Here is a 12444-nt window from a genome sequence, read left to right as displayed (position 1 = left end):
CTTTTCCCCACACATCTTGATCGCTGCTCTTAACCTAACTTCTGAAAGGTGACAAGCCCTAGTTCACTAAAAGCAACCCATGGAAACAGTAAAGGTTGACATCTTTGCCTCTGACTTGGATTTGATACCTCCATGTTTATTCGTAATTCCTCAACGACAGATATAATCTCATTCTGTAACGGTTTTAGGATTATTCACCTCGACCACATAGGTTTGAGTTATCCCCAAATTTCACCATTGTCTATGGAAGCTATTTGAAACTCCGAAAACAAATATATATTTCCTTCGCCTCTTGATATCTACAAAAGACTATATTGCACCTTGGAATTACTCGTGTCGGGTTTGTTTGGTTTTTTTTCTCATTTTTTCTCTCCTCTTTCTTTATTCATCTTGACAAACATTCTACAAACATTATTTTTCACTCTATAACCTATAAATGCTAAAACCAGCAAATTTTTAGCTCTGCTATTTATATAATTTGCTAACTCATTTCTTCCCTCTGAAGAGAAAAAAGTTGCATTATTTGAAACTCCGCGTAATAAGGATATATTAACTGTCTTTATTTATTGGAGGTTTCTGTCGAAAAATAAATTTTACATGTAAATTTTGGTTTACAGTTTTCATTTATGCTTCTTGTATCAAGCTCTACTTTCTACGATCGTCGCATCGAGCCCTTTTTTTTTTTTTTTTTTGGTTGTGATAAATATAAACATTAGTACTTATAATGGACTGAAGTTTGCATTTGCCTTTGTTTATATATATATATATATATATATATATATATATATATATATATATATATATATATATATATAATAAATATGTGTGTGTGTGTGTGTGTGTGTGTGTGTGTGTGTGTGTGTGTGTGTGTGTGTGTGTGTGTGTGAGGATGTTTGCTTGCAAGGATAAATAAATAATCGATTGAAATTTTTTTTTAATTGAGATACGAAAATAGGTAGATATAAAAAAAATCAATAACAAACGGAAAACGGAAAAAAAACTCTGATTGGAAGAAATGTAGGTAAATTTTTTATCACATGGGTTTACTTAAAAAGAAAATGGATTCCATATTGTTCATTAAAGAGTGTTTTCTCAACGTCTGAAGAGAGGCCGTTCTTGTGAATGTTTTCGAATAATATAAGATTTGAAACTGTCCGAATAGTCGCGAAACGATTGTAACGTACAATGAAATTGCACTACTTGTCGCTATCAATCCGATCTTTGTTGTCTTGATTTTGTGAATATATATATATATATATATATATATATATATATATATATATATATATATATATATATATATATATATATATATATATATATATATATGAGATAAAATAAATTGTCATTGAAAATTTATTCAATATATATATATATATACGTGTGTGTGTGTGTGTGTGTGTGTGTGTGTGTGTGTGTGTGTGTGTGTGTACTGGCCAACGTGAGTAACATGTGCACTTTATTTTTTTTGTAAACTTTACCATTTTACAGAGGCTTTTAATGAAACTCTTAAAAGAACTCTGATAATTCAAAGATAGCTTCCTTACATGTTACATTTGCAGTAGAAATATATTGTCACTTTAAAGTCTAATAAATCTACCATTCTCTCCTAATTTTTGTTAATTCATCAAAGTGGATTTCTGACTACTTACACCAGCTTTGTGGATGAGAACTTCTAGTTTTTTGTTGCATAAATCGATGGTCGTTTGCTTTCTCTCAATCAATGCAGCTCGCTTGAAAATTCTTTCATGATTGCGTGCAATCACCTCATTCCTCTTTTCAATCTCATCGTTAACTTGTTGACGGACGTTTTCCATGTACGCTTTTTTAGCCTTAGTTGATGTGATTTCCATCGTGATTTTAGAAATGACATTCTCTAACATTATTCTGTCAAAAGTCTGCAAATGGATTAAAAAGAAAAATACTTGTAAAACGCAAACAGTACAAATGACAAAATAAAAAAAAAATCTTTAGCATAATTTTTTTAATATTAGGTTGTCCCAAATGTTCGTTAAACACTTGCGAAAAATTGAATTTTTTGCAATTTTTTATTTCTTCTGCTTATATTGTAATCGCGATCTTTCTCTTTCTATTCCAGATGACAAGTAATAAAATTGAGCTGCGAGTTTTGATTCGTTACTGCTAGAAGTGAAGTCTTTTAACCAGAAAAGCCGCAAAAGAAGATTTGTGTTGCCCAAGGTGAAGGAACAATTGCATATGCGGTGATCTCAATGTGGTAAAAGCGTTTTGATTCTGACGACATAAGTCTTGAAGATAAGCCTCGTTCGGGACGGTTTTTAAAATTGGATGATGGAAACTTGCAAATCGGGTTAGACATTGCACCTTCATTGAGCTCTCGAAAATTGGTTGATGAGCTTAGAGTTGCCAAATCAACAATTTACTGACACTCGAAACAACTTAATTTTGTTCACAGAAAGCCACGTCAAGATCCGCACAAACTCACTAAAGCAAAAGCCAACAGACGATTTGAAATTTGCCATCAATTACTCAGAAATCCATTGAGCGAGCGTTTTTGAAAGCGCATTATGACATTGAACGAGAAATGGATCTATCTGCTCCAGCATAATCTAGATAAGCAATGGGTTCAAAAGGGGCAAGAGACACCGCTGGTTTCAAAACGAGATCGATTTGGCAAGGAAGTCATGTTGTACGTTTGGTGGAACTTTGAAGGAATCGTGAATTTTGAGTTGGTTCCGAAAGCTTGCAGATCGATGACAAAAAGTCTTGGAAAATGATGGTCTTTATTTTGAGGATAATTTTTTTTATTATTATTATTATTACTTGGCGAGTAAATTTCCAATTTTTTGCAAGTGTTAACGAACTTTTGGGGACAACCTAATATTTCATGGAATGACAAGAATAAAATATCAACACATTCTGATAATCCTATTTCAACCCTTTCTGTTATCTTTCAATGAATTTCTCACAAGAGTCGTTCCAAAAGTTAAGCCCCTTAATTTGTTTTTTTACTCAAAAAGTTCAAAAGCTACGAAACGAAGACAAGCGTGATACCTTTAAAACAAGCTATCTTGACGTTTGATCTTGAAAATTTTGACGTGATTTCAAATTTCGTTTTTTTTTTGTTTTTTTTTTTTTTTTCAAAATTTCATGCATGGGTCTGATACTCTTTGAAAACAATTACCATCTACAGAATTTCAGCTTAATCAGATTCAAATAGTTTTTAAGTTATCAACATTTCCATGGCATAACTTCAGGAATCCGTCATACAACATAAAGAAGTAAAGTACAGATAAGACTTTGTACCATTCTTACGTTATCAGATGTATGTGTGTAGTCTCACTGTGGACTTCATTGATATTTTGTTGCAATTGCAATTAGAAACTCAAAATTAAAAAAAAAAAAAAAACATATCCATGATGTATTGTTTATTTATTTATTTTTGGTTTTCATAATCTTGAATAATAAATAATACAAGACGGGGCTTTATTTACAAAAGTACAGAATAGTGTGTTAGAGAAAGATTTTTCCAGCACTAGGTATTTATTTCCTTCTCGCTGCAGGAAGGTATGACAAAAAATTATAAAATGGAAAGAATCAAGCCAGAACCCATAAAGAAGGAGCATTCTAGCCTATTAAAATTGCCTGCGCAGCCCTGTTATCATTCCCAAAGTGGAAAGGTGTGGCCTAAAAGATGATATCTCTTATGATTACACAGGACCAATACCTTAGTCAGTCCGACAGATTTAACCTAATTTCTGTTCGACTGATTGTTGAGAATGGAGTCTCAAATGGGATCTTCCAGTCAAGAGTCACTAAGCAACAGAAACAGGGAGGCGATGATGGCTCAATGGTGCGCAACAATGGACTGATAACCTGGATGTGCTAAGTTCAAACCTAGTCCATTCTATAGAAACACTTTCACTTAAGGACGTTGACAACCTTCACGTGATCCCGCCTGTAAGTACCCAGTATCCTTCTAGAAAAAAATCCTATTAGAATGATATCGGGAAACCAAATGCTAACAAAAATCATCATCATGAATGATGCTTACAAAACAAACAACAGAAGCTATTCAGAGATTTTTTCATGTGTTACTCTGTGCATAGTGTCTAGAAGAGTCCATTTAGTTAGGAAATAATGTAGATCACTATCGCACCATAACAATTTGAAACTTACCTACTCACAAAGGATGTGTTAAAATATTTCAATGAAACAGTAGAACCCCGGAATACGGCACTAAAAATTAATAACAAAATACAGTACAGCATATAATACACATGTATACAATCAAGTAACATTATAAATAACACTGTAAGGCGGGGCAAATACCGTAACCAGTGGCCGGAAAAACATCGTATTCCTCATCGTAACCTGAAAAAGTCGTTTTCAAGGGCCACTGTATCCCAGGGTTCTACTATATTTTGTTTCAATTGTAATTCAAAAATTGGAATAAGAAAGTATCCATGGATGTATTAAAATATTTTAAAGTATATTTTTATTGCTCTTAACTTTCAATTAAGTTTCCATTGAGGTCAAGATCCAATATCTCATGACCGAGTTCATAGTTTTAAAAATGCCAAAAAGCAGCTCTTAAATAATCACTTGGTGATAACCTTTCATTTTTATATTTTCACAAACAAAGTCACCTTCAGGACCACTGGAGCAGTGAATATAGGTGTTGAATCTCTATGATTCCAGGTGAGTATTGTCTGGAGATAGTGGTTTCAATCCCATCCAAAGCAGGCCAAAGGATTAGTTGGCCAAATCGTGGTGAGACGCCAACTATGGAAAGCAGTATTTACTGGGAATAGTTGATCCAAACGTGATGAAACAACAACTATAAAGATGAGGATAACAGTCTGCAATTTTATGAATAAAAGTCACCAATTCTGTACATATTCACATTATAGAAAGTGGATTTTAAATCCCCCTTCCAAATGTGGGGATCTCCAGCTTCGACAAAAGAGCGTTTATTATTGTGCCACTTACGTTTTTCTCACCTAGGCAATTTTTTTTCCATAATCCATTTCTTCCCATTCTGAGAATAATGGAAAATTGCCTCTATAGTACCAGCTTTTAGAAATTCTGGCGAAAAAAAACTGACCTGCAAAATCATCGCCCCATAGACCCCATTCCATTCTTCATTAAAATCTTGAAATCATTAATCTAGTGATAGCAAATTATTTTCTAGCTTAATGTTTGAGTTTAAATCCTAATTGTTTCCATTTTTTTTGTTTTTGTTTTTGGCTTACTATCTTACAGATAAAGCATGTTGGTTAGCAAAAAAATATAAGCAAATGCTTAGCAAATATTTTTTTTTTATCTTATTAGAAGTAACCTTGCGCATCATAATGTGACACGAGGACAATGTATTTAATTGAATGTTTCATCTATGAATACACGGTTCATTTATTGTGGCTATATTTCCTCGTAGACAAACTATTAAAACATGAAATGTCTTTGTTGGCTTTTTAACTGTTTTGTACTTTCTGACACATGTGTCATCCCAGTTTTAATACATAGTGAACTTTAGTAACACGCTATGTTTTCAAAGAATCAATTAAAATTCTCGACTCATGTTGCTAATCCTGAAAATATAAAACTAGAAATAAATTAATGGCAAAAAGTGTATCTTTGAGATTTTTTTTTTCTTCTTGATTAGAAACAATATGTTGCGTTCATCACTTAGAATTGGTTCTTCCTCGGGCGACTTTTTTCAAGATCGAAATGCGATTGCGCAATTTTTCTTTTTCATTTTGCAAGAAGCAAAAAATAGTAAACTTTATTAAACTTTATTTAGTATTTAGTATTAGAAAAATGCCTCAAATGTTTAATTTAAATTTCAATGAATTTCTTATTTGAAGACGAAAGCAAAAGCTTTTTTTAATCTGCATAAATGTTACATCTATATATTAATAAGATAGAGTGTTTTATTTTGTGTGTCACGCTTACATCTTTTTCTTCTGAATATATATATATATATATATATATATATATATATATATATATATATATATATATATATATATATATATATATATATATATATAACATTTCCTGTCTGGGTCGTTTTGACTTTTGTTTCCCTTTATTTTATATTTAACTTCATCATTTTTTTTCTCTCTCCTTTTTCTTCCTAGATCTTTTTTATTTATAGTTATGTCTCGGAAGTAGAGTGAAAAGCACATCTTATTTTTCTTTTATTGATATTATTTTTTTCCTTGTACACATGTTTGTCAATTATTCCATGGATTTCTGCCTTTGGATTATTATGGACCATCTTCTTCCAATTACGGGATTTTACTTGTACAAATGGAAATTCTTTTAACTTTCTTGAAGTTTTACATTTGAATTTTACCGTCACTGGATTTTTTATCTTCCACCAGACTATCCATTCATGTGTAATCACCTTTTTCTTTACCATATTCCCTCTGCTTAACTTATTTTGTTTTCAAGTAAGATCTTTGACTTACTTGTTGTTTCATCAAATACTTCTGCATGCAAAATCCGATCCCGCATTTTGCTAATTCCTACCCTCTGATGAGAAGGAGAGTATTTCTTCGAAACTCCGCGGATTAAGGACTATCCATTTATCTAGTGTTTCCTTTTCAGATTAAATATGTTTTTAACTCATTTCAAAGTGTTTTTTAACATATTTTATTAACTGTTTGCTCATATATATATATATATATATATATATATATATATATATTTTTTTTTTTTTTTTTTTTCATAAGTTTTGGTTTCGGTTTCGATTCAAGCTGATACATCCAAGTCATATGGATATATAAATCACAACTTTATAACATATAAGAATCGAAAGAAAATTTACTCTAATAATAATATAATCTAATAATAATATAAACTAATAATAATACTATAATAATATATACGAAATCTGCATAAATTAAAATATCATATTTGTGCGAATTTTATGCCAAGCGTCTCTGCTAGGTTACATAAACACATAAAAAGTTTTGTAGTTTTAACAAAAGAGCTACAATAATATCAGGGCGTCTCCATTTACGCTGAACATCCACAGAATGTCAACATCAATATATTACATATGAAAGAGCCCACTCGCGAATTTCCACAGGTCCCGCTAGTTGACATTGATTCAATTTTTTTTTTTTTTTTCATATTTCCTTCTTTCTATTATTTTTTTCGTGTTTTAAAATAAATTTAAACTTCGAAGTTTATATTAAAATACCGTAATATTCCAGATTCATATTAAAAATATTTTTTATATTCAACATTCTTATGGTAAACCTGTCAATATTTTTGTTGTACATTTTTATTTATTTCATGATGGAAATAAATCAAGTACTGCTTTATTACAAAAATAAGCTCTGAATGTACACAAGATGAAAAAAACCTAAAAGTGAATGTATCGCAGAAAGTGAAACATTTGTTTGAAATAGATGAGTGATCTTAGCTACAGTAACTGAGTAAATTTGTTTGTTTTTTTTGTTTTTTTTTAGAGGCGGCAAACTTTAAATCAACAACTCTATTTTCTTGAATTGCAGATTTGCGGTTATTTTGAGTTCAACTTGGTTTAACAGTTCATCATAAAGAGACTGACACCTGAGCAACGTTTGCAAATTGTGCAAATTCAGTTTTAAAATCATTTTTTAAAACATTTAATGAACGCATAATTTCACAAAATAAACCTGTCGATTGGCTGCCTCGTTTGTGCGATTTAACCCCATCAGATTATTTTCTTGGAGGATATCCAAAGCCCATGTTTACACTGATAAACCAGACACAATAGACCACTTGAAAGATAACATTAAACTCATTATTGCCGAAATACAGCCAAATTTAATGCCTAGAGTTTGTGAAAATACGCATATACGTGAAAACCGTTGGAACCATATGCCCGAAATTGTATTTAAATTATAAATGCAAAAAATTAATAAATTTTTAGAATAAATCACATATTCGTATGATAAAAATATTTTTCTGCAGTTTATTTTATTTTAAAGTTTGCCGTCTCTAACAAAACAATTGAGTAAATCGCTTTAATGAGCTGATGTGTTTGGTTGTAGCTGATAACATGCTTAAGTTTAAGCTTTTGGCGTATCTTTCCAGGCTGCAATTCCCGTCCATATTTATGGCTTACACTAACCAATCATATTCTTGTGTGAGTAAGAACCCGGATGTATTCATATTCATTGCATCAGTGTGTTATGTGATTAAAAATGACACACGTAATGGATGCGAGAGTATGTTTCTTTTTTTCCTTTTTTTTTTTTGAGTTGGAAAGAATAGATTTTTATTTTTCTTTATTTATTTTTAAAAATAAATAAAGAAAAATAAAAATCTATTCTTTTGAATTAAAATAAAACAATTTTTTCTTTCTTCTTTCTGCATGAAAATAAAAAAATGAAAGTAAGACTGTGTAGCTGGCAAAAAAAAAAAAACTGAATGAAACTGAAAAAAAGAAAGAAAGAAAGAAAGCTTCGACTCACCAATTGTTGACTGGTTTCTTTGGTCTGATTGGTCAGTTTGTTTGTGTATTGCGATGATTTCTTGAGCATCAGTTGTGACTGGATTTTCTCCATGATTTCCGTTTCCAATTGTTTTTGTTTTTGTCTTTCTTTATGAATCGTTTTCTTCATATCGTCTACCTTTTTCGACAAAGAGGATTTATCCTGAAAGACAAAAATACCATTCCGTTAATATGAAACAATTATCAGAGTAAGTGCAGGATAGACCCGGCCCAAAATATATGATACCCGGTCTCTCTGTAACAAGACTACTCTTTAGAAACAAAACGTTGTGAGCTTGTCTCTGTTCTAGCGTTATTTTCCTGGCAAAAGCTCGTCTGAGCTCCAGTCTATGGTCTCCCCCTTGTTAAACTTTCATGAAAAACACTCATCTAACTGAAACCACTATCAATAATTTCTTCCACTCTTTATCTGTGCCTAAACCTAAACATAAATTACATGAACAAAGCTTCTTTCTTAGAACTGCACGCCCGTGAAACACTCTTCCGCTTCCCTGCTTTCCAGCTAACTACAATATGGTCGTCTTCAAATCTAACGTGAACAAGATCTTGATCAATCGTCCCCTTAAGTAATTTGATTTACCAAATTTCCACTACTAACGATTACTAGGATATTGGCCCATTGACTACTGTAGACTCATTAACCCTTATCGTAAAGTGACACCCCCGGGCTTTGGTAAGTGGTGACTCTTTTGTAAAAAAAATAAATAAATAAAAATAAACCTGTATTTTTAGTGCCAAAAGTAATAGAAATATCCAATTTTTATGCAATCTTCAATATTTATTACTAAATCATTTAAAATTTAATATGAAAGTGATTTTCAAAAGAGAGGAATTTTGAAAGAATTTTTGTTAGAAATGTTGTTATTCTTAGTAGCGAACCTGTATATTTCTTCTCGCAGCATATTAAGCAAGCATTCAAAAATTAAATGTCAAGAAGCCTCCAGAGCATTGCAAATCATCCCTCACGGTGCCCATCCTCAACAGGCTTGAACCCACCACAGTTGGGGGTCCATGGTAGATAGCACCGTTCCTAGGTAGGTTGTATAAAAGGTAGGACGGGAGAAAACAAAACATGTGATAAGTCATTTCCCTCTCAATACAGATCAATAAGTCTCCTGAGTGTCATGAGTAAGTTGCTGAAATCCATATTAAATAGAGAAGTAGTCAACCACCTCAGCAGAAATAACCTTCTTAGTGACACGCAATATGGTTTCCGTTCTGCTAGATCTACAGCAGATGTACTAACAGTTATATCACATAGGATTAGTGAATCTCTCGATAAAGGCTTCATTTCTAGGGCAATTGCTCTTGACATATCAAAGGCCTTCGATAAGGTATGGCATAAAGGCCTACTTCACAAGATTTCCAGCTACGGTATAACTGGAAATGTTTTCTCTAACAGTAAATCATTTCTCTCTGATAGGCGCATAAGAGTAGTGGTTGATGGGCAGAAATCAGAGGCCCACAGTATTAATGCTGGAGTCCCTCAGGGGTCAATCCTGGGCCCAACTTTCTTCTTGATCTCCCAAAACACATACTTAAATCATTCATTGACATCTATGCTGATGACACAACTATCTATCGCAACACATCAAAGGCCGTAAATGACAATGTTCTCTCTGATTCTCTCCTCAGATCTTGAGTATGTGGTTCAGTGGGGGAAGAGGTGGCTGATTACCTTTAATGCATCTAAGACCAAGCTCCTATCATTGCATCATAAACGCTCTAATCCTCATCTGGCATCGATTGAAATGAATGGCTCTCGTCTAGGGGAGGCCCCATGTTTTGATAAGCTTCTGGGTTTGACCTTTACTCCTGATCTGAAATGGAACACATACATCAAGTCTGTGGCCAAGGTCGGTGGAAAATGGTGGGATCCTTCTACCGCTCCAGAAGATATCTCACTGCTGATGCAATTCTCTATCTATATAAAAGCCAAGTACGTCCAAGGATGGAGTACTGCTGCCATATCTGGGCAGGAGCTGCTAAAAACAGTCTATCCTGCCTTGACAGAGTACAAAATAGACTTTGTGGCTTGGTGGGTGATGCCCTTTTCTCTTCCCTGCAACCTCTCTCCCACAGAAGAGACGTTGTAAGCCTGTCTCTGTTTTATTGTTATTTCCATGGTAAGTGCTCGTCTGAGCTCCATTCTCTGGTCCCCCTCGCCAATCTTTCATGAAAAACACCCGTCTAGCTGAAATCACTGTCAATAATTTTCCCCACTCTTTATCCGTGCCTAAATCAAAACGTAGATTTCATGAACAAAGCTTCTTTCTTAGAACTGCACGGCTGTGGAGCTCTCTGCCGCTTGCCTGTCCCCCACCCCCGAATTCAACTTGGATGTCTTCAAGTCCAACACAAACAAATTCCTGATGAACCGCCCCCTTAAGTAATAACACCTTATCAAATCCCCAGTACTAACTATTACTATGATACTATCCCATTGATTACTGTACACACAATAACCCTTATCCTCGAGTGGCTCCTGGGCCTTGATAAGTGGTGACGCCCATGTAAAAAAAAACCCAAAAAATACGACATGTTAAGTTTTTCTTTTAATTCTTGTTGTGTTTCACTCTCATTTTATTCTCTTTCTTTTCTTTCACAAACAAAGCTGAAAAGAGGGGTGTATATATATATATATATATATATATATATATATATATATATATATATATATATATATATATACATATATATATATATAAAGCCATATCCTTATGTACAGTCAGTTGGACTGAGGGAAAAGGAATGTGGGGAGTGACCTTCAGTGAGGTACATAAACAAGTTAAAAAGCAATTTGTCTTCAATTGGTATCGCACACAGTAGTCTTGAGAACGAGGTCTTGGATCGTAAAAAGTAGAAATCATTTTGTTTTTGTGTGTCTTCGCTGTTTTCATTCTGACAGTTTGAATCATCTGCATGAAAAAAGAGAAAAAGCTTAATGGTCCGCCGCCATAACATCGACCGCATCACTGAATTCACACACTTGTACTATGTGTGGGCTCGTTTGTAAGTCTCTTGCAGGACTTAAATGTCATCTAAAGCTGAAACATGAATGAATTTAAACAATAAGTTGTTGGAACCTCATACGTCGAAATCGACGAGAGAGTCAATATATATATATATATATATATATATATATATATATATATATATATATATATATATATATATATATATATATATATATATATAAGTAAATTTTTGGTACAACAAAATGGAAGGAGAAATTTCAGAGGAAACATAATTTAATTTAATTACCAAAAACAAGAAACGGGCAGGTGAAATTATTAAAATATCCTTAAGGCCTTATCGTCTGACCCTCTAAGAGGAAACGTCAGAATGATAAATTTAATTTATCATTCTGACGTTTCCTCTTAGAGGGTCAGACGATAAGGCCTTAAGGATATTTTAATAATTTCACCTGCCCGTTTCTTGTTTTTGGTAATTAAATTAAATTATGTTTCCTCTGATATATATATATATATATATATATATATATATATATATATATATATATATATATATATATATATAGGCTTAGCGGGCTGGAAGTGCATAACTGCAAATCTGCACACAGGCGCCCAGTGATTTATCTAACATCGTCGACTAAATAGCTTGCAGGGTGGAAGCAACTTCAGTGGATGATCTGGCGGCTGAGCAGCCTTTTCTAGGGATACACTGCTCACCCATGAATTTAGGAAGGGTCTAGAAAAGGTGACCTATAAATTGTCTACCCTTTTATTAGCTGGTCGGCTTCCTGCAGTCGGCGGCTGCTCTATATTTGCAGGAGAAACAAGATAAAGTTGAAGAGAAATAATAAACAAGGAAAATCAAAATTTTATCAGGAGAGGAATAACCTAACTGTTGCTACGTGGAATGTGAGAACTTTGCTAGATGTCCTCGATAGTGAAAGACCTGAGCGTAGACCAGCTATTGTTGCAAGA

The 12444-nt window shown here is 33.1% G+C and overlaps 1 protein-coding gene across 4 annotated transcripts in view; it reads right to left on the bottom strand.

Moving 5' to 3' along the window:
• The window catches only part of LOC145300982 (coiled-coil domain-containing protein 40-like), an 86338-nt gene that overhangs the window by 27809 nt on the left and 46085 nt on the right, over positions 1-12444 (bottom strand). For all 4 annotated transcript variants that reach the window (XM_080144536.1, XM_080144534.1, XM_080144535.1 and 1 more), the window contains exons 11-12: positions 8454-8636; positions 1653-1898 (exon numbers count right to left, since the gene is read on the bottom strand). In XM_080144536.1, the coding sequence (XP_080000662.1) occupies positions 1653-1898; positions 8454-8636 (429 nt within the window). The remainder of the gene's footprint in view (positions 1-1652; positions 1899-8453; positions 8637-12444) is intronic.

Source organism: Euprymna scolopes, chromosome 2, assembly GCF_053919585.1.
Source record: "Euprymna scolopes isolate OS-2025 chromosome 2, ASM5391958v1, whole genome shotgun sequence".
Taxonomy (NCBI): Eukaryota; Metazoa; Mollusca; class Cephalopoda; order Sepiida; family Sepiolidae; genus Euprymna; species Euprymna scolopes.
The sequence above is the reverse complement of the archived record's forward strand: the minus strand, read 5'-3'. Positions and strand labels throughout refer to the sequence as shown.